The 26,045-nt window shown below is 55.1% G+C and overlaps 2 protein-coding genes across 3 annotated transcripts in view; one reads left to right on the plus strand and one right to left on the minus strand.

Annotated features, from left to right (window-relative positions):
* Positions 1–11,897: 11,897 nt before the first annotated feature.
* The window catches only part of Sord (sorbitol dehydrogenase), a 27,915-nt gene continuing 13,767 nt past the window's right edge, over positions 11,898–26,045 (minus strand). For both annotated transcript variants that reach the window (XM_005376745.2, XM_013510316.1), the window contains exons 3-9: positions 24,901–25,065; positions 20,596–20,755; positions 19,824–19,942; positions 18,026–18,091; positions 17,310–17,485; positions 15,335–15,456; positions 11,898–13,792 (exon numbers count right to left, since the gene is read on the minus strand). In XM_005376745.2, the coding sequence (XP_005376802.1) occupies positions 13,627–13,792; positions 15,335–15,456; positions 17,310–17,485; positions 18,026–18,091; positions 19,824–19,942; positions 20,596–20,755; positions 24,901–25,065 (974 nt within the window). In that variant the 3' untranslated portion in view covers positions 11,898–13,626. The remainder of the gene's footprint in view (positions 13,793–15,334; positions 15,457–17,309; positions 17,486–18,025; positions 18,092–19,823; positions 19,943–20,595; positions 20,756–24,900; positions 25,066–26,045) is intronic.
* On the plus strand, positions 15,920–17,182 carry LOC106147725 (the record flags this gene model as incomplete). Its single annotated transcript, XM_013510317.1, is given in 1 exon segment — positions 15,920–17,182. A coding segment is annotated over 1 exon segment (761 nt), but the record flags the coding sequence as incomplete, so codon positions are not given.

A 26,045-nucleotide genomic window follows, 5' to 3' on the forward strand; every position in this document is an offset into this window, starting at 1 on the left:
AGCCATGTGGAGCACAAGAATGTAACATTTCCTGGAGTGGTTGAAGGTCGGGAAGAGCATAGCAATACAGATCTCTGTGTCCCTATTGGCTGGCTCATTTAATTCTCTCAGCAACCCTGTAAGACAGCCCGGATCATCTACATGTCTAACAGCGAGGGGCGGGTAAGGAAACCCACCACCCAGTGGGAAATGGTGTCACCATCACAATGGACATTGTTAGGTGGGTGTTATGGTTTGTGTCTGCGTGTCCCCCAAAGCCTCATGCAGTCACGGGGCGGGCTTTTAGAGTTTAGGACTGATTCATGGATGTGAGTGCTACACCTGCCCTGGGGCGGATAGTTTGCATATGTAAGGGACAGAAAGAGGCTGCTTGCCGCCACTCCTCCCTTTTGCTCTTGTTGCTTTTGCTGTCTTCCACCGCCATGAACTGTTGCCCTCTGCCATGTGCCACCCTGCCTTGGAGCCAGCCAAGTATGGACTGAAACCTCCACAGACTGTGAGCTAAATAAACATTTCCTTCCTCAATTTTGAGTGTCAGGTATTTTGTCTCAGCAATGAGAGAAAAGTAACCAAGACAGTGGGCAATTTCTGATCCTGGACATTTGGTAAAATATCTTAAGAATCTTCCCAAAAAAAGAGGGTTGGGGGTACAGCTCAGCAGCACAGTGCCTGTCTGGCAAGCACAAGGTCCTGAGTTTGATCCCTGGTACCAAAAAAAAAAAAAAAACAAAAAAAAAGAATCTTAAGATGTTTGAATACTTTTAAAAATCTAATTCTTCTTGTAGGAATCTATGTGAGGGAAATAACCAGAAATTCAAACAAATATTTACGTTTATAGCTAAAACTGCACCAAAATGGTAGCAATTACCCCATGATAATACAAGCCGATTTTATTTTCTTCTCTATACTAGGCATTGTTCAAAAAAAAAAAATATCTGTAGTAAGAGGGGGAAATTAAATATTAAATATGGATTCAAATCTAAACAAGTGTTTTTAGAAAACTGTGGTCAGCTTTTATTAGCATATAAAAATGGTTAAGCTTTATTATGGGAACTGGGCTGTAGGTCAGTGGTGGAGCATTTGCTTAGCTTGCGTAAGGCCTGGTTTTAATCTCCTGTACTATTAAAAAAAAGATTTATCTTTAAGTGAAAATAAATTATAGCTCTATTTTGATTATGACTATGAAAGTATTTGTAAATTTTTAACAGTGTTTATCTGTGCAGGTGGAGTAGAACTAAGCATAACTTCCATTATCTATGTTACACACTTCTGTGATGTAAAATAATGAGTGTATACTGCTCTCATAATCAGAGATTAAAAACAGAGATTTTTAAAACTATAATTGTACACATGCAAGGACTGTGGCCAGCACAGAGAAATCCCAAGTTAATCTGTTACTGTGACGATTGTTGTCTGCTTCAAGTTTTTTTGCTCTGTTTTGTTGAAACAAGGTCTCACTGTGTGACCCTAGTGGGCCTGGAGCTCAAAACCCTCTTGCTTCAGCTTCTCAAGTGCTGGGATTACAAGTGTTCACCAGAACTCACAGCAAATTTTTATTGTTTTTTTCACTGTGGCTGATTGTGTCCAAATGAAAATTTAAAAATCAATGTTTCAAACCAGGTGTGGTGGCACATGCCTGTAATCCCAGCACTCGGGAGGCTGAGGCAGGAGGATTGTTGTGAAATCAAGACCAGCCTGGGCTACAAAGTGAGCCCCATTCCAGCCTGAACTGCATAGTGAGACCCTGTCTCAAAAAGACCAAAAAAAAAAAAAAAAGAAAAAAAAACCTGAATACCCAATAACAGAAAAATGATAATGTGTGAGATATACAATTACAGGCTTGAGGGCCATCTGGCTATGACATCTATCACCCCGTGGATCACCAGGTTGATATATAAGTACATCCATAGATGGCTCTATGTCTTGCGCAATGGAGATTCTGTTGTGATATGCATCCTGTAAATGATGTTAAGATTGGCTGGGGATATAGCTCAGTGGCACAAGTGCCTGCCTGGCAAGTGTGAGGTCCTGAGTTCAAGTCCCAGTACCAAAAAAGGAGAAAATGATGTTAGGGCAAACTATTACCATTAAAAAGAATGAATACAGAGCCAGGCATGGTGGTGCATGCCTGTAATCCCAGCACTCGGGAGGCTCTTCCTCCTCCTCCTGATCGTTGTGAGTTCGAGACCAGCCTAGGCTACAAAGTGAGCTCAAGGCCAGCCTGAACTGCATAGCGAGAATTTGTCTCAAAAAAAATGAATACAATCTATTTGTACTGACATAGGAGGATATTACATATATGTTACACTAGGATGTAGTCCAATTTCTGTGAAATTAAATCTATGTGTATGCACAGTACAGCTTGTGTGTATACACCTAGATATGTATATATATAATGTTTGGGCTCTGTCTGCAAGAATATGTTTCACATATTGAGCCAGGAAAGCCTCTAGGAAAGTGAGGGTTGAGGTAAATTAGGAATTATTTATTCTTTTTTTTTTTTTGTACCAGGAATCGAACTCAGGACCTTATGCTTGCCTGTAATTACAGGACCTTATGTTGCCAGGAAGGCAACAGTGCCACTGAGCTACATCCCCGGCTCTGGAATTATTTATTCAGCTGAGTTAAAACTCCACCAGAGAGAAAGGCAAATAATTAGCCACACCAAGAATATTAGCATGGGAGGTCTAAATAGAGCCAAATTAAACAGCTGTTCATATACAAAAAAAAAAAAAAGAAGGAAGAAAGACAGTCCAATGTCACTGAGGTTGAGGGGACGGTCCCGGAGCCGCCACCTGGGAGCTCTACCCCTGCCACACGGTTATTGGTACGCAGGTTCCCTTGTGCTCTGAGCCTCAGTTTCCTTCTGAATGTGTGGGTGAGAGTACGTGACGTCTGCAAGCCCCGAGGGCAATGTGATCATCTGTGGCAGATCCCTGCAGAGCTGCTGGCCAACTCCGATTTCAGAGGTGTGATCGGCCGGGTTGTACAAGCTCGGGCCAGGGCTGGGGGAGTGGATGCAGTTATACAAGGCTGGGATAAAATGTCTTTGGCCACCGCTTCTCACGCCTTGGGAAAAAAAGAACAGGTTTTTTTGTTTTTGTTTTTGTTTTTAATAAATATTTTTATTCAAGTGTAATTATAGAAGAAGGTTTGTTTTTGTTTTTACGAAGAGAACAGTTTGAAAGCAAAGTCTCACAACCCGAAGGGAAAGAAGGAAAAGGAATTAGCAATGCACAGCAAGAATCCGGTTACGTTTTTCCCCTTTGGAAGAATATTTCGAGAAATGAGGGCCTTGAAAATATTCATGGCCGGGGACCGCGGAGCTCCGACGGCCTGGGGGCTGATGAGACGGTGCGTGGAGGGTCCACCTCACTCTAGAAAGAACGGCCATCAAGAAATCAAATAAGAACAAAGGCTGGCCAGGGAAAAGGAACCCTTCTACACTGGCGGTGGAAAGTAAACTACACCACCACTATGAAACCAGTCTGGAGATCCCTCAAGAAGCTAGAACTAGACAGTGCACTTGACCCGGCTATTCCCCTCTTAGGTATCTTCCCACCAGAGTTCAAGTCACCCTATCACAGTGATCCCTGCACACGCCTGCTTACAGCAGCACAACTCAGGGCAACTTAGGAACGGCCCACATGCCCATCAGCACATGAACGGGTGAAGAGAATGTGCTAGTTACACGCCACGGAGGACCGCTGTGCCCTAAGGAAGGAGAAACTTGAGGCATCAGTAGGAAAATGGACGCACCATGAGACCATGACATTCAGTGAAATCAATAAGACACACATGCTTAGGTAGCACATGGCTTCTCTTATATGAGAAACACGAAATTAAAGAGCAAAATAAAAGATACAGGAAGTAGGAAGATCTTTTCAAATGGGAAGGGGGAGACAAGAGACGGAAGGCAGAGGAAGGGGGAGGGAAAGGGGATAGAAAGAAAAAAGAACCAGGCATGGTGGCGCACGCCTGTAATCCCAGCACTCGGGAGGCTGAGGCAGGAGGATCGATGCAAATTCGAGACCAGCCTGAGCTACAATGTGAGCTTAAGGGCAGCCTGAACTGCATAGCGAGACCCTGTCTTAAAAAGTCAAAAGTAAGAAAGAAAGAAAGAAAGAAAGAATTGAAAAGAGAAAATGGAAACAGAACTTTTGTAAACGGGAAGGGACCCAAGAGGTGGAAGGAGCAGAAAGAAGGGAGGGAGGTAAGGGACAGAAGACCTCAGGCGCATTATGCGCATGTGCCAACTCCCTCGATGAAAGAGGTCACTAAGTGCGGCAGATGCGCTAGTAAAGAAAAAGAGGAAAATCAGCGGGTGTCAGGCGGGCTCTTTTGAGGGGAAAAGGGAGGTGTTTTCAGACAGGGATCTAATACCAAGGGGTAGGTGTGGCTGAAGGGGAGGCCTCAAACCCATACTCCTCTAAGATTAGAAGATACCCCGTTAGAAGATACCCCGTAGAGATCAGTACTCCTGGGCCAGGCTGGGCTGGGGGAGAGCATCTGCCCACCTTGCGGGGCCCTGGGTCCGCTCCCGCGTTGGAAGAAAAGTTAGTAATAGGGAAGACAGGACGACTCTGTGAAAGCGGTTTATGGTAAAAACTAGTTGGAGAAGCCAGGAAGATGTCATGTCTTTGATCATGTAAAATGACCCAGAAAGCAAAGTTCTCTGCAAAACCATACACAGGGAAGAGGCCTGGCCCCTGGAGGGAAAAGAGCAGATGCCATGACCTCAGCCGTCCACAGATTCGCTGAAGGTCAAGGGTTGAGCTGGGTTAGCCCACGAAGCATGGCTTAGACCAGAACAGGGACACTGTCCCCTGAAGGCTGCCACCAAGGACTCCTCTGTCAGCAGGCAAGGCCTTGGGCACAAAGGCCCTGGGGCAGGATGCGGTCTGTGGCCGACACAGGTCAATGGCCAGGTTCTCAAAGCCGGCTCTTTCCTGTGTGCCGAGGCCCTTAGGCCTCACACCTGCCCTGTGGGCTCCAGGATGTCACTGCCGGACCTGCCCAGGCCGCCCAGGGCCTGCCGGGCTTGACACATGGGCATGAGAAGTGTCCTCTGCCGTGACCGCCTGGGTCACCTTTCTCCTCCTCTGCATTTGAGCCTGGAAGCCGCAGGGAGCACGGACAACCATATTCTCTTGTTTGCAAAAGTGGTTCAGGAGATGACACAGAACCTTGACGTTTCATACAGTGAGGGATCTACAGACTGAAAAAGTGGGCCAGTCCTCCGCCCCAAACCTCAGGAGAACCTTCGGGTGCTAGCTGCTCACGGTGTGGTGCCCATCCCCGTAGACACTGCTGTCCACACAGCAAATGCACGCACACACGTGGGTGTGGACGGGAGTGGGGCTGCCTATGTAATCCCTGTTCCTCTATTTTCTCAGCCATGACATAGGGGCTATAAAAGGCAACAGAGGGCTGGGGATGTAGCTCAGTGGTAGAGTGATTGCCTAGCATGTACAAGGACCTGAATGAAATCCTCAGTACCACCAAAAAAAAAAAAAGGTGATAGACTTGGTGAGGGTTTAAATTTTTATAACAGTATTACAGTAAAAGACACATTGCCAAGAACAATGGGGTAAGTGTGCTCAAAGTGAAGGGAAGTGTTTTCAAGGGGATTAATGACAGTGTGCCTTTTAGTGTAAAAATTTAAACACTCACCATAGTTTTGGATCACACTGACATTGGACAACTAGCAGCCCCCAAGGAAGCTCTTAGCTCTGCCTTCCTGAAGCTCACAGTTTAATATCCCTTTCATAGAGGATCACAGACCCGGAGAGGTTTCAAGGACTCCCATCACAGATGCTCGAGAATTATACACATTAAGTATCTCTTCCTGCCAGGTGCAGTGGCACACGCTTGTCATCCTAGCACTCAGGAGGCTGAGGCAGGAGGATCGCCATGAGTTCAGGGACAGCCTGAGCTACATAAGTGAGTTCAAGGCCAGCCTGTACCACACAGTGAGACTCTGTCTCAAAAAACAAAAAACCCCAAACACCTCAGTGGGGGAGGGGTGTGGAGCTGAAGATGCTGCCCTGCTGTTTTGTTCTTATCACTCCATGGGGTACCACTACCTCCCCGACAGCAAGGAGGCTGCAGGGAGCAGCTGGGCTACCCCTGCCTCTTGCTCTGAGGGCTGGCTACAGAGCTGCTCTCGTGTGTGCCAGGTATGGAGCCAGCCTGAGAAGGGCACCTGCATAATGCAGCATGAGGCTTGGCCTTGGCTTCTAGGAGTCCTTGTCCACAGGGGACTAGCTCCGGGGGCTCCTGGGTCCAGGGGCTCCTCTGCGTGGTCCTGGGGGTAAAGTAGAGCAGGTGCCACACCTCTGTAGCCCTGGCACATGCATGGAGGAGCGGAGGGTGCTGGGTCAGGCAGGTGGAGGCGTTCTCCTTGGGAACTTCTCACGTACTTTCAGGCCCCTCTGCAGACTCGGGGCTCCGAGCAGAAGTTCCCTGGGACCACCCACCCTGCCCATTTCCCAGGTGGAGCCCTGGGGCTCCGTGTAGGCAGGGAGGGCCTGAGCGTGTAACCAGCCCCGTTGTGGCACCATGCGCCAGGCTCAGAGCTTCGGAGTGATTTCAGGTGTCCTGAGGACGACCCTGCCTGAAGCAGGGTTTATTTTTCACATTTGAAGGATGCAGTCAAGTGCTAGGAGAGGTCAGGTGAGTTGCTCAAGGTCACAGACAGAAGAGGAGCCTACTGTGTGCCCAGCTCTTCCTTAGGATGCTGGCCTCTCCCTTTGCCTCCTCCTCCGAGGGCAGGGAGCTTCTGCTCTGCACAGGGAGACATAAACTGGAGAACAGCGACACCCCCAGCCAGCCCCCCAGCAATGTCTGTCTGCTTCCAGTGCAGCAGGTGACAGGGTCACCATCTCCAAGGCCTTTGGAAGCGTCACTCTGGAGCCCCATTCTGGCCAGAGCCAGGCCTTTCCTGGGCCCCGGTTTGCTTAGGGTGTGCAGCAAGGTGTGGACGTTTGGTATGTGGCAGTGGGAAGCCACGCGGAGGCTGGCCGGGGAGCGCTGGCTGGAACCTGTCTGTCCGTGTGCTGGGGGAGGCCTGGCCGCTTCCCTGTACCCGCAGCCCCAGCCTCCGGAGGCCTCCGCTGAGTCACTTCTTCACTCTGCCCTGGACTGCGAGTTCCTGATCGCCCTCCTTCCTCATTCACTCTCTGTCAGGTCATTTGTTGACCCGTTGCTTGTTGATAACAATTTTCCCAAGAAGTTCTTCAGAATCATCAGTCCTTGAATAGTTACTCGAAGCTGGTGACCCCGTCCCACCCCATGTGCGTGACGTGAGGGAGTGACGGCGTTTCAGTGTTACCGAAAGCAGACGGTGGAAACCTGCGAGACAGAATCGCTCGGAAGATAAAGCTCCCAAGGGTCCTGCTAAGTGCCACGCCTCTGGAACTCTGAGAATCCACTGTGCATCTTAACACCTGATGTAAATCATCTTAGTCATGGGTTTCCGCCTCAGGGAGAGGTCAGAGTTGAAAGGGAACACTACACGGTCCACCCTCACTTCTGATTCCCAGCGGTGTAAGTCTAGATGTCCCCCTAAAGCCCGGGGTGATCCCGGACAGGCTTGGAGGGTGCGTGCATGGCGGGGGCTCTTCCTGTCCCTCCCTGGCTCCTCCCTGCTCACGCTGCTGCCTGCCCGCCTGCCCTGCCGAGAGCAGTTCTCGTCTGCGAGGTGCAGATGCCTGGAGCCAGGTACCTATGGGCTGAAACGTGAGCCAAAAGAAGCCTCTCCTTCCATAAGCAGGGCGTTTTGTCCCAGTGACAAGGGAAACAACGAAGCATTCAGTTTTATTAGAGTTCAGTGAGTGGTACGCACTCTCTCTGGATTTGCGCGGCTGCGAGGTGGGCTGGGGAGGAATTTTCCAGTCGAAGTTCATGGACAGCGGCTCCACAGTAGCCAGGCCACACTACCTGCAGCTCTACGCCAGCTCTGTTAGGGGCTCTTTGGGAACACCAAGATCACCCCCTAGGAGGCGGAGCCCATAGACAGAGAAAGCCGTCCAAGGGTTGCACGGCGAAGCCCACGCCGCAGCCTGGCGTGGAGGCGGAGCTTGGTGGCTTCTTAGCCATGTCCTTGGCAGCCTCATCCCCCCAACCTGAGTCCTCTGCTCTCCACAGCGTGGGGCACCCCTGGAGGGTTTACACGGTCTCCATGGCCATGCCTTGTGCCCTGGTCTGGCCAGGTCACACTTAGACCGTGAGTCCTCCCAGGTGGGGGCGTGGCTCGGCGCGGAGTGCTTGCCTAGCATGCCTGAGGCCCTGGGTTCATGCCCCGGCCCCGCCAAAGGTAAACAAATCAATAAAACGTGTGTACTCTTCGGCTAGTTTCATTCCCAAACATGACTTCAGGAAATAAGTCCAGAGCACAAAAGATGCACAGACAAGGAGTGTCTTCACAGCTTTATCCTAAGAGCAAAACCCTGCAAGCTATCCAAATGCCCCAGATAGAGTGATTTGCCCTCCAATCGTGCATCCATACAGTGGGATATGGTGATCTCAAATGAGGGTGTGATTTAAAATTATGGTAATACACTCAGGAGGCTGAGGCAGGAGGATCGTTGTGAGTTCGAGACCAGCTTGGGCTACAAAGTGAGTTCAAGCCCAGTTTGAACTGCATATTGAGGCCCTGTCTCAAAAAGACAAAAAAATAAAATAAAATAAAATGATGGTAATAGTGGACATAGAAACTTAGCAATGTATAAATTAAAGCAGGCATTTTTACAGAGTAGTATATAGACTAGGACAAAGGACACAGTTTCTTCAATGTAATAATGGCATTTAAACCAAAACTGAGAGGAACTATCATAGATTAAAGGAGGTATATTAACATATCATATTATTAACATATTAACCACATGCAAGGTGTTTGTTTATTTTTTTTTAATAATTCCTTCATATCATCTAATAACCAATCACTTTTCCCCCTTTTCTTTATCTTTTTGAGACAGGGTCTCGCTATGCAGTTCAGGCTGGCCTTGAGCTCCTTTTGTAGCCCAGGCCGGTCTCAAATTTGCAATGATCCTCCTGCCTCAGCCTCCCTAGTGCTGGAATTACAGGTGTGCGCCACCACGCCTGGCTAATTTTCCCCAGTTATAAAAAAAAAAGTTATCTTTTTACACTTCTTTTGCTAAAATTGAGATCTGAACAACTGGGTGTGGTGGTGCACCCCTATAATCTCAGCAGTTGGGAGGCTGAGGCAGGAGGGTCACTGTCACCTCAAGGCCAGCCTGTACTCCATGGTGAGACCCTGTCTCAAAAACACAACAAAAAGTAGGAATTATTTAATACTCATGATTGTTTTTACGGTCTTATAGGCAAACATGAAAAGAGGAGGTACAGCACATGCCCACTGTATTGTGGGTCACGTTCGTGTTTCACAGAGATGCCAGGGGACACCTGTGTCTCCACACCCTTGGGAAATGGTAGAGCTCAGCCTCCTTCCGTACCTGCCTCTGGTTATTCTCTTACAGTGTGTGATAAGGGACTGCACTGTCTCGCGGGGACTCTCGCGGGGACTCGCAGAGGCTCTTGGGATGCCCGCAGGAGAGGGTCAGGGTAGACCCTGTGGGGTGTCAGCACTCCCACCGGAAGCCAGGTGCAGCCCTGAGGGAGCAGCACCCCACCATGCTCCAGCAGTGCTGGGCGGGGCAGGGCTCCCCACCTTCTCTCTGCAGCGCCCCCCATGGACTGAGGCCGGCCTCACACCCCAGGCGGGAAGCTGCCCTGTTCAGAGCAGGCAAGGACTCAGTCGGTGCCCAGGCCGCTGTCAGAGGGGGCCTGATCCGTCTCTGCAGCTGTCTCTGAGCTGCGCAGGCCCCCCGGGCTGCAGAACAGGGGACCCGGGATGCTGGCCTCTCACGGGCACCCCGACCTTTCCTACACGGACACGTCCAGGTCCTCACCGTCGGGGCCAGCCCTGCAGACGGCCTAGCGTGGCCCTTCGGTGAAAGGGGAGGGGACGCAGGGATGGGGCAGTGGCTGGTGCAGGATCAGACTGAAGCCGAGAAGTCTTGCATCAAATCCTCTAGAACGTGCGGCCTCCCAGAGGCCGGATGGGTCCCAGACCCAGGGGACAAAGGTTGCTCCCCGGCCTGCCCCCACCCGCTCCCGAGCAGGGGAAGCTCTCTCAGCACCTGCGCCCCACGCGGGGAGCTCGGTGTCTCACTCAGCCAGGATTCAAGGGGGCAGGAGGTGAAATGAGGGGCAGAGGCTGCGTGCCGCTGGGCAGCGTTACCATGGCAACGGTGGCGGCAGAGCGGAGTACCGCTGTCTGAGGGCGGCTGCATCCTGCTCCTCCCCGAGCCCATGCAGACCGGGTGTAGCAGGGACGGAAGGGTGCTGGGGCCTTTCCTGCCGCCTGGGACGCGGCCCCGAGCAGGCCTTCGCGTCTGCAGCCCAGCCCAGCCCTATCGGGTCCGGCTGCGCGTCTGCGGCCTCTGTACCCTGAGCTCGACCGACAGCAAGGGCAGAGGCGGCTCCCGGACCCGTCCCGCCCATCTCCCCACCGGCTCCCTCCCGGCTTCCCGCCCCGCCAAAGCCCACCGGTCTCCGTGCGGAGCAGAGCCCGGGAGGGAAGAGGCCGCGCCCCCGGGGGAGACGGCCGGAGGAGCAGGGCCGAGCCCGGAAGGACCTCGGGGGCATCGCCAGGGACCAAGGTGGCCCGCGGGAGCCGCGCGCCCCTTCCGCTTGGGGGTCTGTGCCGCCCCCGAGGTGGCGGCAGGGCCCCTCCCCGGGCTCTCCGCCAGCACCCACCGCACCCCGCCTGGGAGTGCCGCCGGGGTGGGGTCCCCCGTGTTGACTGAACGCTAACTGGAGCCAGACGCTGGTGACAGAGCACACACAAGCCACGAGGCCTCCGGGCCGGGGCGCTGGCGGGAAGTCCACATGCGCGGCTCCGGGGCTGATTCACTGCGCCAGTCAGTCAGCACTGATTGAGCACGCTGCGGGTGGTGGCGAGGCGTGAGCTCCTGCGGCTCTCGCGGCCCCTTCCAATCGGAGGAGGGCTGGGGGCGAGCATCGGGCCGGGTACACAGGAGCCCCCAAAGTGGCTCCGCCGCCAAACCAACCGCCCCACTGTGCCGCCCGGAGCAGCGGGTCTTCTCCACCCTGCGTAGCCTCTCCTCGCCCCCTCTCTGCCCTGTGATCCGTGGGGAGCAGCAGCTGGGGACTTGGGGGGACAGGGTTGGAAGGGGAAGGAGCCCCCCAGCTTCCGATCGGCAGCTCCTTCACAGCTGCACGGCATCGGAGCAGGGAACTGGTGGCACCAGGACTCCGGCTCGGAGGAGCCGGTCCCAGCCCAGCTATGAAGAAAGTGGCATCTCGGTCCCGGTGGCCCTTCGTCACCCACTGTCCCTCCCGCACGCTCAAAGCTGGGCCTGCTTCCACCCCGCCAGGCAGGACAGCAGCTTCCCGTAGGCGTCACACCATGAAACCCACCCCTCACCAGAGTGTTTCTCTCAGGCGGCTTCTAACTAGAAGGCAGCCTGTGTCATTCCACTTAAAACAGCCCTGGGTACCACCGAGCTGGAAGGAAGGTGTTTTTTCTTTTTCTTTCTTTTTTGTTTGGTACTGGGGGTTGAACCCAGGAACTATGCGCTGAAATACATCTCCACCTTTAAAGAAACTTTGAGACTGGGTCTCATTAAGTCGCTCAGGCTGGGCTGCAACTTGCAATCCTCCTGCCTCAGCCTCCCAGAGTACTGGGATTACAGCACCATCACGCCTGGTAGGAGAGTTCTGAGAGAGTCAGGTGGCAAGTGTGGCCCCAACTAAGCAGGATCGAGAGAAGGGAGAAGGGGCTGGGCCGCGTGGACCAAAGCCTCAGGGCTCCTCTCCTCACCGGGTGAGAGCGGAAACGCAGCCAGGGCCTTGGCAGAACCACTTTATTTCCCTGCTTCATCATCTGCAAAGTAACTGCCAGGTAACTGGCTTGCTGTGGGGGTTACAGTGGACACAAACAGTACTTCCAGCAGTCAGTGCGATTCTGGCTCCCACAGCGCGGGAGTCCCCAGCAGAAGTCCTGGGATTCTTTCCTCTGAGAACGCAGCAGGCTGAGGGCACCGCTTCTTAGACAGGCAGATTTGATGGGATTCGTGACCGGGGCAGCTGGAGGTGGAGGAGTTCTGTGCACCGGCTAGGCCTGCAGAGGGTACAAGAAAACCCACATCCCTTCCCACACACCCCCACCCGCAGCTCCAGCGAGAGGCTGACAGCCGCTGTACCCTCACTCTCCATTAAGCATCTCTGAATCGCCAAGCGTACATTATGATCTGGATCCCAGTCTTACACAGAGAAACCTCGTCATGAGTAGAAGACACGGTCAGAGATGTCTTTTCCTGCAGACAGCAAAGTACCAAGAGCCTTTTCTTTTGCTCTTTGCAAGAACCTGGGACACAGGTGGGTGTGGTCAGTGCGCCTATAATCTCAGTACTCCTGAGGCTGAGGCAGGAGGATCAGCACAAGTTCAAGGCCAGCCTGGGTTACACAGTGCATGCGATTACATAAAGAGACCCTACCTCGAACACAAACAAACAAAACAAAACACCCCAGGACCTTGTACAACTCAGCTAGATTCCTGTCCTTTTTATTCTGGGATAGAGTGTTACTAAATGTGCCCAGCTTGCCCTTGAACTTGCAAACAGCCTGCCTCAGTCTCCTGAGTTGATGAGATTATAGGCTTAGCTGGGGGTGCGGCCCAGTGGTGGAGATTATAGGTACACAGTGCCCTGTGACTAAGAGGAGGGGAGAGTTTACTGTCTCCAATGACAGGACGCGGCTGAACTGCCTGACAATGGTCCCTGAGTGAGCCGTGTGGGGATTCGGACCGTGGGGCGGGCAGAGCCAAAACGCTCAGGTCTGCCAGCCACTGCCCGCAGGCGGAAGTCCTCCGGTTGCCTAGCAACAGGGACCCTGGTGGGGCTGGGATGCTGGGAGGGGCTCCGAGGGGTGGAAGAGCCTGTCTCCAAGCTGTCTGAGAAGGGCCCTAGCTCTTTCTGCACCACAGCACTGCAGGCTCGCTAGGTTTTAATCCTTGATTGACCTCGACGTCATCCTGGGCCCAGGAAGTTGGTCCCCTCTTTCTTCTCCTCCTCCAGAGCCCCGTACTGTGACGACGACTGCTGACCACCGCCGCCCACACCCTGCCAGTGACCGACCAAGGCCAGGTGGGACTCCGCGATGATCTTTCTGCAGTACTCAGCCCATCACAGCGGAGCCAGGAACCTGAGGGCCGGATCTGAAGAGGGGACCCGGCACCCCACAGCCACCTTGGCTCCTCAAGAGCGGGGTAGTGCTGGTGCCCAGTCCCCCCAGAACTGCCTCTGCTTGTGACGTTAAGGCACACCTACCCCTCTGGAAGGCTCTCTGTTGGCAATGAATTACATTCATGATTTACATTTTTTCTCATTTTTCATTTTTTTTTTATTTTTTGGTAGGACTGGGGATTAACCCCTGAGCTTCATGCGTGCTAGGCAAGCACCCGGCCTGAACCACTGCCCAGCCCTACATTATCATCCTGACGGCTCCGAGCACAGATTGGCCGACCGCTGGGCCCCGCGACGCAGAGAGGCCGGGGGGGGGGTGACGGCCCAGGTCGCCTCAGGGGTTCTGGTCGTTGGGGTCACACTTGAGCATGACCTTCACCCCCACCCCCTTTTTGGATGTTTCGAAGGCCTCCAGAGCTTTCTCCAGAGGAAACCGATGGGTGACTAAGGGCTTTACGTTCACGGCCTTGGCTGCAAGCATGGAAATGGCCATGGGCCACCTGCAAAAGACCACAAGCATCGCATTTAGGCCTCAGCACGGAGCCAGGCCCAGCTCAGAAGCAGCAGGGCCACGCCTGTTCCCAGCACTGCGCTTCTGCAAGAGGACATTTTACTGACCGATCCAATGGCCTGCGATCTGCAGACACAGGAGGTGTGACCAAAACATACAGTGATGGCCATATTTTTAAAAATTGTTTCGGTAAAACACACACATGAACCGGCCTCCAAGCACTCCCGTCACTCTGAGCACGCTCCATTCGGAAGTTCCTGGAAGTCCTGTTTCCTCAGTGTCTTTATGGGATGTGATCAGACACACAGTGACTGCGGCTGCTGAGCCCCATCCAATGGAAAGGCAGCTCACAGCCCCCCTCTGTTACTCAGGGCATCTGTTGTTTTTTTGTTTGTTTGTTTGCACCCGGAATTGAACTCAGGACCTTGTGCTTGCCAGGCAGGCATTTGTCCTGCTGGGCTACATCCCCGGCCCATATTCAGGGCATCTGCTCCCATGCAACATCCAGGTCCTCCCCAAAGTCAAAATGACCATGAAAGGGAAGCTTTCTTTGATGTTGTTTTTCTGTTTTGTGAGACAGGGTCTTGCATAGTTCAGGCTGCCCCTGAACTAATGATATAGCCCAGGCTGGCCATGAACTTGTGGCAACCCTCCTGCCTCAGCCTCCCCAGTGCTGGGATTACAGGTGTGCGCTACCACACCCAGCTCAGGAAGCATTTTAAACCTATACAGGACACTGGGGCACGTGAAACAGTGCAACTACAGGCTGCAGAGCTGCTCCGGAAAGTGGCAAGAACGGGGGATGAGCGCACTTGAGGCGGGGGGAGGACTCTGGAGGGGACTCACGGCACGTGTCTCTGGTTGTGATGAAAGGCGTGTTTACAGTTAAACACGCACCACGTACTCCCATCACACCTGGCAGTGACCGCTTCCGCGGCCTGCCTCTCCCGTCCCTCCTTTCCCCGCGTCTCCCATGAAGCCTAGAGTTGCTTTGGCGTCAGAGCACGGGGTGAGCCGCGGAGGCCCCTGGGGAAGGCGGGCGGCCCTGGGGACAGCCGGGATGCCTCCCGTGGTCTGTGCTAAGGGCAGGAGTTACAGGCTCTCAGAGGACATCTGGACAGGGAGGCCCAGCGGCACAGCATGGAGCGGCACCTCTGACGCGGTGAGTTAAGACCGTCTTGTTCCCCGGGATGGGCTTGGGCTCGGGAACGGAGGGGACGGGACTCGATGTCCGCTTTTGTCCCCCTTTCTCTCCTTCTCCCCTCTAAAGGGAGAGGACGAGGTCTGCTCACTGCCGGGCCCGGTGCTGAGCGGCGGGACCCGGACGGCATGCTGCAGAACCCCCTCCCTGCTGCCACTCCCTCTGCCCGAGAAGAGCATGTTCTGTCTCGGGCCCCTATCACGTCACGTGGCTGTCACTGTGGCCAGGGAGTGCCCCCGTGAACAAACAGGCAGACGCGGGTCGCGGAGGCCACGTGGGGCCCGCCGGGCCTGCTGGCGCCTGGCCACCCCGCTCGCCCGGCACACTCACGTGTTGCAGTACCGGAACACGCCCTTGATGTCCACCTCCCGGACGGCGGCGTGCACCAGGGGCACGTTGATCATCTCGGCACCCAGGCCCACCAGAACCAGGGTCCCCCCAGAGCGGGTGGCCTGAGGGGAAGAGGAGAGCACTCAGGAGAGGAGAAAGCGCGGCACCCTCTCCTCCCAGGCACAGCACACGGTGGCCGCAGACGGCTTCTCATCGCCTTGGGCGAGGGTCCAAAAATCCCCCAGAACGCGATTCCGGCCGCGCCGCTGAGCTCGTTAACACACTGAACAACTCAACAGGGAGCCAAGTGGGCCGCAGGCTCTTCACAGGGTTTCCCACAGAGCGTTTGCCGATGCAGAACCAGGCACAGGGCGCATCTTCCCAGCGCGCCCAGTTCAGGCATTGGTGTGAGCCCCTTGCGTGTCCCGGCACGGGCTCCCTCTCCAAGCACCCCGCAAGACTGGACTTTGGTCAGACCCTCCAAGCCCACCTTTCTGAGCACTCTACAAAGGGACTTTGGGAGTTCTTTTTCTTTTTAATTGAGACAAGGTCTCACTGTGTAGTTTAGGCTGGCCTTGAACTCACTATGTGGTCCAGGCTGACCTCTAACTAACAGAGATCCTACTGCCTCAGCCTCTCCAGTGCACTACCATGCCTGGCTGCGCTTTTGGAACTCTGTGGTTTAAAAATGGTTTCATTTTTGTTCCAGGAGTTCATCTCAATAGCATCCTCCACAATGAAAGCATCTTCTTTGAATATTTATCTGGAAAACCAGTGCTCTGCTAAGAGCATGGAGTTAGCGGCTCCAGCAACTTGAAGCTTGGGAGTGGCCACAGGAGGCAGCATTTCCAGGTGACTGCAGGTGGGTACCAGGGCCTGCCCTGGGGGCGGGGGCTGTGTCACTGCTGTGAGAGGGGGAAGCTGCACAGTGCACGCTCGCTGAGCTGCAGCGGCAGAAGGGACGGCACCGCGGGGAGAACAGCCGTGCAGAACAGCCGGCTGGAGGAAAGCACGTGGCCCAGCTCGTGCCCCGGGAGAGACAGGCGGGACTGGGAGCGAGCCGTGGAGCTGGGCTCCAGGGGGCAGGATGCGCCCCACGTGGCGAGCGGGCCGCTTCCCTCTCAGGCGGCCCCGTGTGTGGCGCTCAGGGGCTGCGTGGCCGGCCGCTTTACTGAAGCGCAGGCGGACCTGCAAACCAGCACAAGGCCACGGGCAAACGTCGCGGTCCCCACTGGAAGAGGGCAGAGACGGCCGCCGCGGGAGTGACCACAAGAAGCTCCGGACAGCGAGCAGGGGCACAGCAGCCGATAGCGCGGGCCTCCCGCTCCTCCCTCCCTCCACCTCGGCCCCCAGCGCCAGCGGCCGTGCCAAGCCGGCCCGCGCCCGCCCCACGGGAGGGACCCCCACACGCCGCCTGGCGGCCCTCTGCGCAAGCCACTGTGACTCGGGAGGGCGGGAGCCGCCTGCCTGGGCACTGACTGCGCGGGCACGGCTCCCGGCGGCCGGGGCTCCCCGCGAGGACCTGGGCTGCAGGCGTGGCCCCGCAGTCATCCTTTTCCTCGTACTTGGATCTGGCGAGGCCACTCCCTGCCCCGCCCGGCCCGTCACCCTCGCATCAGCGGCCAGCGGCTTATCTGTTCCTCGTTCAGGGAGAGGGCACAGCAGCGCCCAAGGGCGGCCCGAAAAGCCGCCTCACCCGCCTGACTGCGCTAGCGGCCGTCGCCCTGCATCACGCTTTCCTCGGTGCAGGCCGCAGGGGTTTCCCAGCCCCGCAGGCCGGTTCCCGTTCCTCTGGCTGATGCTGCGTCTACCGTGGCAGGGGAGATGGCAGAGGCGCCGCGCCCCGAGCGTCCAGGCGGGCTCGGCAATCGGGCTGACGCCTCAGCCCGGTGACTCAGTGGGGTGCCCGCGTCTCCCCCAGGACGGAAGGATCCCGAGCGCACGCGGCGCCCGACCCTGCCCCGCCGGCACTCACGTAGATGCCCGCCTGGATGGCGCTCTCCGCCCCGGTGCACTCGATGGTGACTTCCGGCTTGCACCCCAGCAGCCCTTCCACCTTGCTGGCGATCTCCTGGGGGCCCTCCTGGGAGATCTGGAGGACGAAGTCAGCCCCGACCTCCTTGGCTTTGGACAGCCGAGAGGCGGACAGATCTGGAGGCGAGAAGAGACTCTCAAACTGAGACCCCGACGACGGAGCAGGAAGAAAAGAGCAGGGTGCGGGTGACCCCCACTCGGTGCCCCACCCCCGGGTGCAGGCTCTGAGCCTGGCAGGCGCCCTACGCCCTTGCGCAGGCTCGCGCCCCGCCCTGGGCATGCGCAGCACCCTCTGGCGGCGGGTCTGCGGAGGGGCCCGGACCAGGTAGCTGGGTCCCTGCGGCACTGTCCGTGGAAGGGATGCTGGCTGGCCCGACCGAGTGACCTGGCTCTCCTGGGTCTCTCCGCCCCGGCCTCACCCCATGGTCTCCTCCACCCTGCCCCTGCCACTGGACACAGCCCACACCTCAGCCTGAGCCAACGGGGACGCCCAGTCTTGACCTTCGCCTCGGGCATGGCCACCGGGGCGAATCTGTTTGTTTAAAAGCACCCACCTCCGGGGTTTGTGACAAACACACGCAGGGAATGGGTCTACAGGCCGGAACGGCTCTCGCACCCCCGCTCCCCTCAAGAGGACGCAACAAGAAGTCTTCTTACCACTCACCACCACCATCGCTGCGCCCATTGCTTTGGCCACGATCAAGGTGACCAGCCCGACTGGCCCTGAACAAACACAAGACAGAAGGTGTCTGCAGTGCACAACCTCAGCAGGCTCCCTTGTGCAGGCCACCATACCTGCACGCTTTAACAGAAAACCCAGGTCCACCGAATGGGGCAATGAAGAATACCTTTCAGCTACCCAGGAGGCTGAGGCAGGAGGATCACATGTCTGAGGGCAGCCTTGGTAATTTAGAAAGACCCTATCTCAAAGTAAAAAGTTTAAAAGGGCTGGGATATAGCTAGGAGCGAACAGCCTGTCTGACATACCCAAGGAAAGCCCTGGGTTCAGTCCCCAGCACTGCAAGAAAAGAAAAAAGGAAGGTCTTTTAGTTTTGCTCTTTGTACACACTCTTTAAAAACAACTTTGTTAGCCGGGTGTGGTGGCACATGCCTGTAATCCCAGCACTCAGGAGGCTGATGCAGGAGGATCTCTGTGAGTCTGAGGTCAGCCTGGGCTACAAAGTGAATTTGAAGCTAACCTGAACTGTATAGTGAAACCCTGTCTCAAAAAGACCAAAAACAACAACAACAAAAAAACTTTGTAAGCAAAAAACTGGGAAATCATACCTGAACTGTCCAACAAAGGGTGATTAGTTACATATATTATAATGGGATACTGCCCAGCTACTGAAGGTTATTCTTTGGCTGTATCTGTTACCAAAATATTCACAGAATATTGCTTTTCCTTTAAAGTAAAAAAAATTAAAAAGAGTAGGTAAGATAAACCATATTTAGTCTCCGTTAAAACATTTTTCTCAGTGACAATATGTGCACCCATGTTTATAGCAGCACAATTTGTCATAGCTAAATCTTGGAAACAACCCAAATGTCCATCAACCGAGGAATAGATAAAAAAGATGTGGTCTTTTTATATGATGGAGTACTACTCAGCCATAAAGAAGGATATGAGAGTTGAGACTTTTATAGGCAAACGGATGTAACTTGAGACGGTACCCATTGGTGAAATAAATCAGGCTCACATGTGTAAACATTAAAAAAAGTTTTTTTCTTCTATAGCAAAATATTAACAGCGGCTCTCTCAGGCGGAGGGGTAACGAGGCCCTGAGTGAGTTCCGGTGTGTGTGCATGTGAGCATGATCTGTGTGACACGTGCATTTCTAGGACAAAAAGGCACGGTATGTGCAGACTTTTAAGACAGTCTGTCCCCAAGTTCTGCCGTCTGCTGCCCACAGAAGCAAGCTCTGCCACCGGGTCCCTGTGAGGAGGCCCTGCGGTCACCGACTTTGGCCTGACAAAGGGAACCCCCTTGCCCAGGGCCACCTGCCCCCGCCCCGTATCTGCACGTGGGTCACACTGTGGTGACGGGGGTTTGCCGGGTCCATGCGTCTCAGGCACAGCAGATGCCCAGGGAGCGCAGCTGCTGTAAAAGCCCAGACTGTCTGTGTGAGGCGCCGGCTCCTCCCCAGGGCTGGGGAGCAGCGCAGGGGCCCCATGCGTGGGCCGGGCCAGGCCACACTTCTTGGTTGTGCGTGGGGCTTTCCGGGTGTCACCCCCGCTGTGCTACCCAGGCTGTTTCCCTAGTTTCTGCCAAGGTGAAAACGTGACCGCAAGCTTCAGGGTACCTGAACAGAAGCTTCTGCTCCCCAGGAAACCAGAGGCTTCGCTCCAGCAGCACAGAGCGGGGTCCCACGCGCCTCCCCTACCCGGGGAGGTCCCAGAGCAGCGCCACCCTCGGCGGGGCCGCTGACCCACAGCCGGGCGGCGCGCCTCTCACCCGCGCCGCACACGAAGACCTTGTTTCCCAGGGAGACTCCGCCGCGCCGGCAGGCGTGGATCCCCACGGACAGAGGCTCGATCAGGGCCCCTTCCTCGAAGGTGACGCCGTCGGGGAGCCTGCGGGTGGCGCACACGCGTCAGGCGGGTAAAGCGTGGCCGCCCGCAGAGCCGCGCCCGGCAGCCCCTAGGCGGGGGCCCGCGCCGCGCTTTCTCTGTGGTTTTCTGGGTGCCGGGGCTCGAACCCCGGACTGTGCACCAGCGGGGCAAGCGCTCTGCTCCGAGTCGCGGCCGCCTAAGGGCGGCCTCTCTCTTGGGTCACACCCGCTGAGAGGTGGCGTCTCCTCCTCCTCCACAGCGGCCGGGGAGGTCGGCGGCCCACAGCCTGGGCCAAACCTGGCCGGGGTCGGGGGAGGGTGGCGGGGCGCTCAGCTTCGCTTGCCTTTGCTCTTTGTTCTATCCAACACTGCCCGGCTCCGCTGGGCCTTCCACAGGGCCTGGGGTGCTCTGAGCACCGGCCCCACACCTTCCCACCACCTCTCCTAGGAACAAGAACATCAAAAATGCTGGAAGTGGTGGCGCACACCTGAAATCCCAGCACTTGGGAGGCTGAGGCAGGAGGATTGCCGGGAGTTCAAGGCCAGCCTTACCTACATAGTGAGGCCCTGTCTCAACAACAAGATCAAAAGAATAAAGAGCTGAAAGAATAAAGAAATCCCCACAGGAAAGCAGAAGGAAGATCCCAGCACAGCCGAGGGAAGGGCGGCACTCACTTGTAGCAGAAGCTGGCGTTGTGCTTGTAGAAGCGACAGAGGTTCCCGTCGTCCGGGGGTGTGGCGCAGAAGAAGATGGTTGGGGACAGGTTGTACCGGCCCACCTTGCAGAATTCATCGGTCTCTCGGGGGGCCCCAGGCTCGATGGCGACGCGGTCACCTGGAGGGAAACATAGGGGTGCTGAGTCCAAGGACGGGGCAGAGCCTGGCCCTCCTCGGCCTGCTTCTGTTTCCAGCCTGGGACAGCAGCAGCAGAGAGGGAGATGTCGCGGAGGCAGAGGGCGAACCCGGCCTCAGCCCCACCCAGGGGCCTTTCACACTTCGGAGGGGACGAGGGATGCAGGCACAGCTGCTGCCCCCGACAGCCCAAGTGCCCTGCCCTGTGCCAGCCACTTGCCCTCCGGCTCCCACCACCGCCCAGCTTGGGCATTGCAGATGCGGCCCAATCTCAGGCCGCCTGAGTCTGGCTCCATCTCAAGCTGCTGCCAAAGAGGCAGCTGGTGCAGGGGGTGGGTTTTTTTTTTTTTTTTTTTCTTCACCTACTTTAAAACCGTGGGGCGAGGAGAGCTAGGTGTGGTGGCGCATGCCTACCATCCCGGAAATCAGGAAGCTGAGGCAGGAGGACCACCAGGAATTTGAGGCAAACCTGGGCTACATCATAGTGAGGTCCAGGCCAACCTGAACTACATACTAAGACGCTGTCTCAAAAAAACAAAAAAAAAAAAAAAAAAAAAAGAAGAAGAAAATATAGGGCAAGATCATTACAAAGATAAGAGCTGTAACATGACCTATTTTTGGTTCAGTCTGTTTGCATTTAGACAGTAAACGAGGAGTCAAGTGATTCCTGGTTAGCAGAAGTACCCGGGCCAAGGTCCTGGCCAGGGTCAGGCTCTGGTGCAGTGAGAGAGACAGATACCGACGCCTCTGAGCGGCTCTCACACTGGGGCGCACTCTGCCCTGCTTGGAAACCCGGCCCCGGAATTGCTCCTTAATTTCTTTACTAACTTTTTATTATGAAGAATTTCAGACACACACCAAAGCCCAAAGAATTGTACAGTGAACACCTAGATTCTCAGGAACACCAAGCCCCTCGCACTGTATCTCATGTCCACCGGCCACCCCTTTCCGTCCCCACCCCTCCTCCGCCAGCAGTCTCTCTTATTTTCTGGTAGGACGCAGACCGAGGCACATTCTACCTTTAGAAACCAGCCCACAGCATTGGGAGGCTGAGGCAGGAGAATTGAGTTTAAGGCCAGCCTGGACTACATGGCAAGTTCAAAGTCAGCCTGGATGTAGTGAGACTCTTATCTATCTCAAAAATAAATAAAACAAAACCTCACCTCAGCCTGCATATCCATTTATTACAGTCCAACACACACTCGTTCTTTTTAAAATTAAAATGTAGATATAATGGAATGTACTAAATTAAACAGGTCATTAAATTAATGCTTATAAATAAATTCACTTGTGTAATAAAAATTCCCATTAAGGCAGAGAACACTACCACTGCCTCAGAAATCTCACTCCTTAGGCAGGTGTGGTGATGCACACCTGTAATTCCAGCATTCAAGAGGCTGAGGCAGGAGGATCACAGTGAGTTCGAGGCCAGTGTAGGCTACATAGTCCAAGGCCAGCCTGGACTACATAGTGAGATCCTGCGTGAAGGAAGGAAGGAAGGAAGGAAGGAAGGAAGGAAGGAAGGAAAGAAAGAAAAAAAGAAAGAAAGAAAGGGAAGGGAGAAGAAGGAGCGGTTGAAGCGGGAGAAGAGGAGAAGAGAAGAGAAGAGAGGAGAGGAGAAGGAAGGGGAGGGGAAGGGAGAGGAGAGACAGCACACTGACTCTATGTCCCTTCCCAGTCAATCTCCACCCAACTCCCAGGGCAAGCAATATATTGATCTTATCCACCATCGATTAGTACTGCCTGCTCCAGAGCAGCACAGAAATGGGGTCACTCAGGCTGTGCTCCTGGGCATTCCTTTAATTAGCATGAGTTCACCACAGACAGCTTAACCCTCATCCTGTTAGTCAGCAAGTGGTTTCCAGCCTTTTAGGTGGGTTTTTTGTTCATTTGTTTTCTTGAGGCAGGGTCTCAATATATAGCCCAGGCTGGCCTCTAACTCCCAGCCATCCTCCTGCCTCAGCCTCCCGAGTGCTATGATTACAGGCGTGTACCACCACACTCTGCTCTTTTTATGAGCGTCTCACCTCCTCCTCTGGGATGATAACCCTGTGAGGTGAGCTGTCTGCTCCATATTTATCTCCCCGTAATAAACACTGTGCTAGACACATTTTTATTGCTAAACATAAAAGTTGTAAACTGGAGGAAAGGAAGCCGCGGGACAGGGAGGTCATGGCTAACGTTTCCCCTGGAGCACGGTCAGTCAGAGGTGCTGGCGAGGGCCACGTGGCGAAGAGTGGGCAGCAGGAGCCGCCCTCCTCCCCCCGGCCCCTGGGTCTGCACAGGTCCAGCCCCGGAAGCTGCTCGCTGTGGGAGGCTCGGCTCCACGGGGGTCAGAAATGGAATCGGGCCTTGCAGGAGCGTTCGCTGCCCCGGTGCTGGGACACACTGGAGTCACCACTGGAGTTTACTCCCTCAGCACTAGCTAGCTGCAGGCCAGCCCACAGGGTGGGATCAAAATATATGGTGGATGCTTAAAATTTAAACGTTTGTCACACTACACAGAACACGCAGCCACGCATCCCGACAATACCCTCGCTTGAGCCCCTGCAGCCCGCCCTCACCACGCTCTGAAGCACCTCTCAAAGTCCGCAGTGCTTTATGAGGTGTGATCAAAAGTGCGGTGACTGCTGCTGCTGAGTGCCGTCCCACAGCAAGGCAGCTCACACACGCATCGCGCGTTCACCGGGTCGGGCACCGTGCGACCTCTGGCTCGCCCCTAACCCAAAATGACCGTGGAAGGGAAGCGTTTTGAATCAATTCAGGGCATCGAGGCTGCCAGCACAGCGCAGCTAGAGACACTCCGGAAAGAGGACACCAGAGCTGCTTCAGAAAGGGGCGAGAATGGTAGGATGAGTGTGACTGAAGAGAGGAACAAGGTTCTGAGGAGAATCCTCACGGCAATGTGTCTTCTACTGAAGTGCATTTAAAAATATCTAACACACAGCCCTGGTTTAGATCACACCCGAGTGCTGGGATTCCAGGCGTGTGCCACCTCGCCCGGCTAGGCCCACATTTCCAACTCTGTCCGTGAATGAGACTGGGAAGCCCGGCTGGTCCTCGTCCTCCCCAGGGCCGGTGTGAGAAGAGCGCAGCGGAGCCGGACAGCGGTGCTTTGCTTACTTTCAAGTCCCGGCGAGGTGTCGCCCCCAGGACACCTCTACCCAGTCCCAGACAATGGCTGATTCTTCCCCAGTTATACGATAGCAACCTCATTCGTTCCTGTAAGAGTAAATCCTGCCTAGCAATTAGTGACGAAGACGTGTGGAACCAATCTTAGAATGTTCTGTGAGCTGGGACTGTACAGGTGATTTGAACCTCTGGGGTCTCCCAGCCCTCTGGCCTAATAAAGCCGCCCTCCAAAGTTCCTCCGGTGGTGCTGTCTTCCGTTTGATCTGGTCCTGATTTCTACAGCATTAGAACTTACACTTAGTGGGATTTTTTTGTGTTTGGCACCGGGAATCGAACTCAGGACCTCGAGCTTTCAACCCCCTCCATGTGGCCGGGCTCAGGCAGCCTTAGAACTAACACAAGGCAGCGCCCTCCTGCCAGCCCACACCTCCCTCAGTCTGAGCAAAGCTAGAGGCTGGATTTAACGCACTGTGGCGGGGACAGCACCATGGGCCACCGGGGTTGATTCCTCCCTCGGGGAGAATGAAGTCAGCACACCGAGGACAGTACTTGGTCTGCCATGTACAAAACTCAAAGGCTGAGCCGGGCATGGTGGGGCACACCCGTAATCTCAGCACTCAGGACACTGAGGCAGGAGGATCGTTGCGAGTTCGAGACCAGCCTGAGCTACAAAGTGACCTCAAGGCCGGCCTGAACAGCATAGCGAGGCCCTGCCTCAAAAAGACCAAAAAAAAAAAAAAAAAAAATTAAAGACTGCATCCAAGTTTGCTTCGCGACAAGGGACATGGTCCCCGGGCCTGTCCCCCGTCCCTTCACTGCCCTCAGGCATCGGGGGTTGTCCCTCTCTCAGGGAGCCGGAGGTCCGGGCATCCTGCTGCGCTGGGCTTGACACACGGTAGCCGCGCAGCTGCCTGCCCCTGCGTCCCCAAGTCAGGGAATCCGGGCGGCCTCCCCGCGCACGCGCACACTCTCGGCGGGCCCCCGAGCGCTGCTGACCTGCTTTCAGGTGCTTCACCGAGGACCCCACTTTCACCACCGTCCCCGCAGCTTCGTGCCCCAGCACCATCGGCTTCTTCACGACGAAGTCCCCGATCCGGCCGTGCTGCCAGTAGTGGACGTCGGAGCCGCAGATCCCCACGGAGTGCATGCGCAGCAGCACCTCTGAGAGGAGGGAGGGAGACGCTTGCTTTCCCTGCGCGCCGGGCCGGGCCCTCAGATTTCAGCCAGAGGGAAAGCAAGGGAAGAGCAAGCCCCACTCCGCCCGCGTGGGCAGGAGCGCTCCCACGGAGGAACGTGCGCGTGTGTGTGCTGGGTTGGTCTGGTCAAGCTCCAGTCTAAATGTGCTGTGATTTAAGCCAGGCATGGTGGCGCAGGCTTGTAATCCCAGCACTTGGGAGGCTGAGGCAGGAGGATCACCGGGAGTTCACGACCAGCCTGGCTACAAAATGAGCTCAAGGCCAGCCTGAACTGCACAGCTAGACCCTTCTCAAAAAGACCAAAAAAAAAAAAAAAAAGTACTTTTTAGGTACAATTAGCATCAGGAGCAGAGCAGATCATCCCTGTACCGGGGTGGACCTCACCCAATCAGGTGAAGAAGGCCCTAAGAGCAGAACACGGTTTTCTACAGGAAAAGAATTCTCCTGGGGGCTGTAACCTAGAAACCCCCCCTGAATTTTGCAGGTCACTGCCCTGCCCCGCCCTGTCAAGTTCAAACTTCTGGCGCCCTCCCTCACCGGAGTCAGTTCCCTAAAACAAACTTCCATCTGCTCTCCCCGCCCCCACCTCCCTACATACACACACGTGTACACATACACACGTATCTTGTGTGCTCTGTCTGTCTGCAGAACCTGAGCAATCATGGTGTAAACAAGATATTAGCAAGAAGTGTACAGCCGCTTAAAAGAACAAACTGTTTCCTTCCTGGAGATAACTGTTCCAGAAAACCACCATTCTGTGCCTGAGTCTCATCCATTCCTGATAAGGGCTGGCAGAATCCCAGCTCAGCACATGGGAGCGCACACGTGGACGTCTTTGCGCTCACTGTTTGCTAAAAAGGTGCAGCTTCATTTAAACAATCATCCCAGCTGGGCGTGGTGGCACATGCCTGTAATACTAACACTTGGGAGGCTGAAGCAGGAGGA

Source organism: Chinchilla lanigera, unplaced genomic scaffold, assembly GCF_000276665.1.
Source record: "Chinchilla lanigera isolate Chin_1 unplaced genomic scaffold, ChiLan1.0 scaffold00008, whole genome shotgun sequence".
Taxonomy (NCBI): domain Eukaryota; kingdom Metazoa; phylum Chordata; class Mammalia; order Rodentia; family Chinchillidae; genus Chinchilla; species Chinchilla lanigera.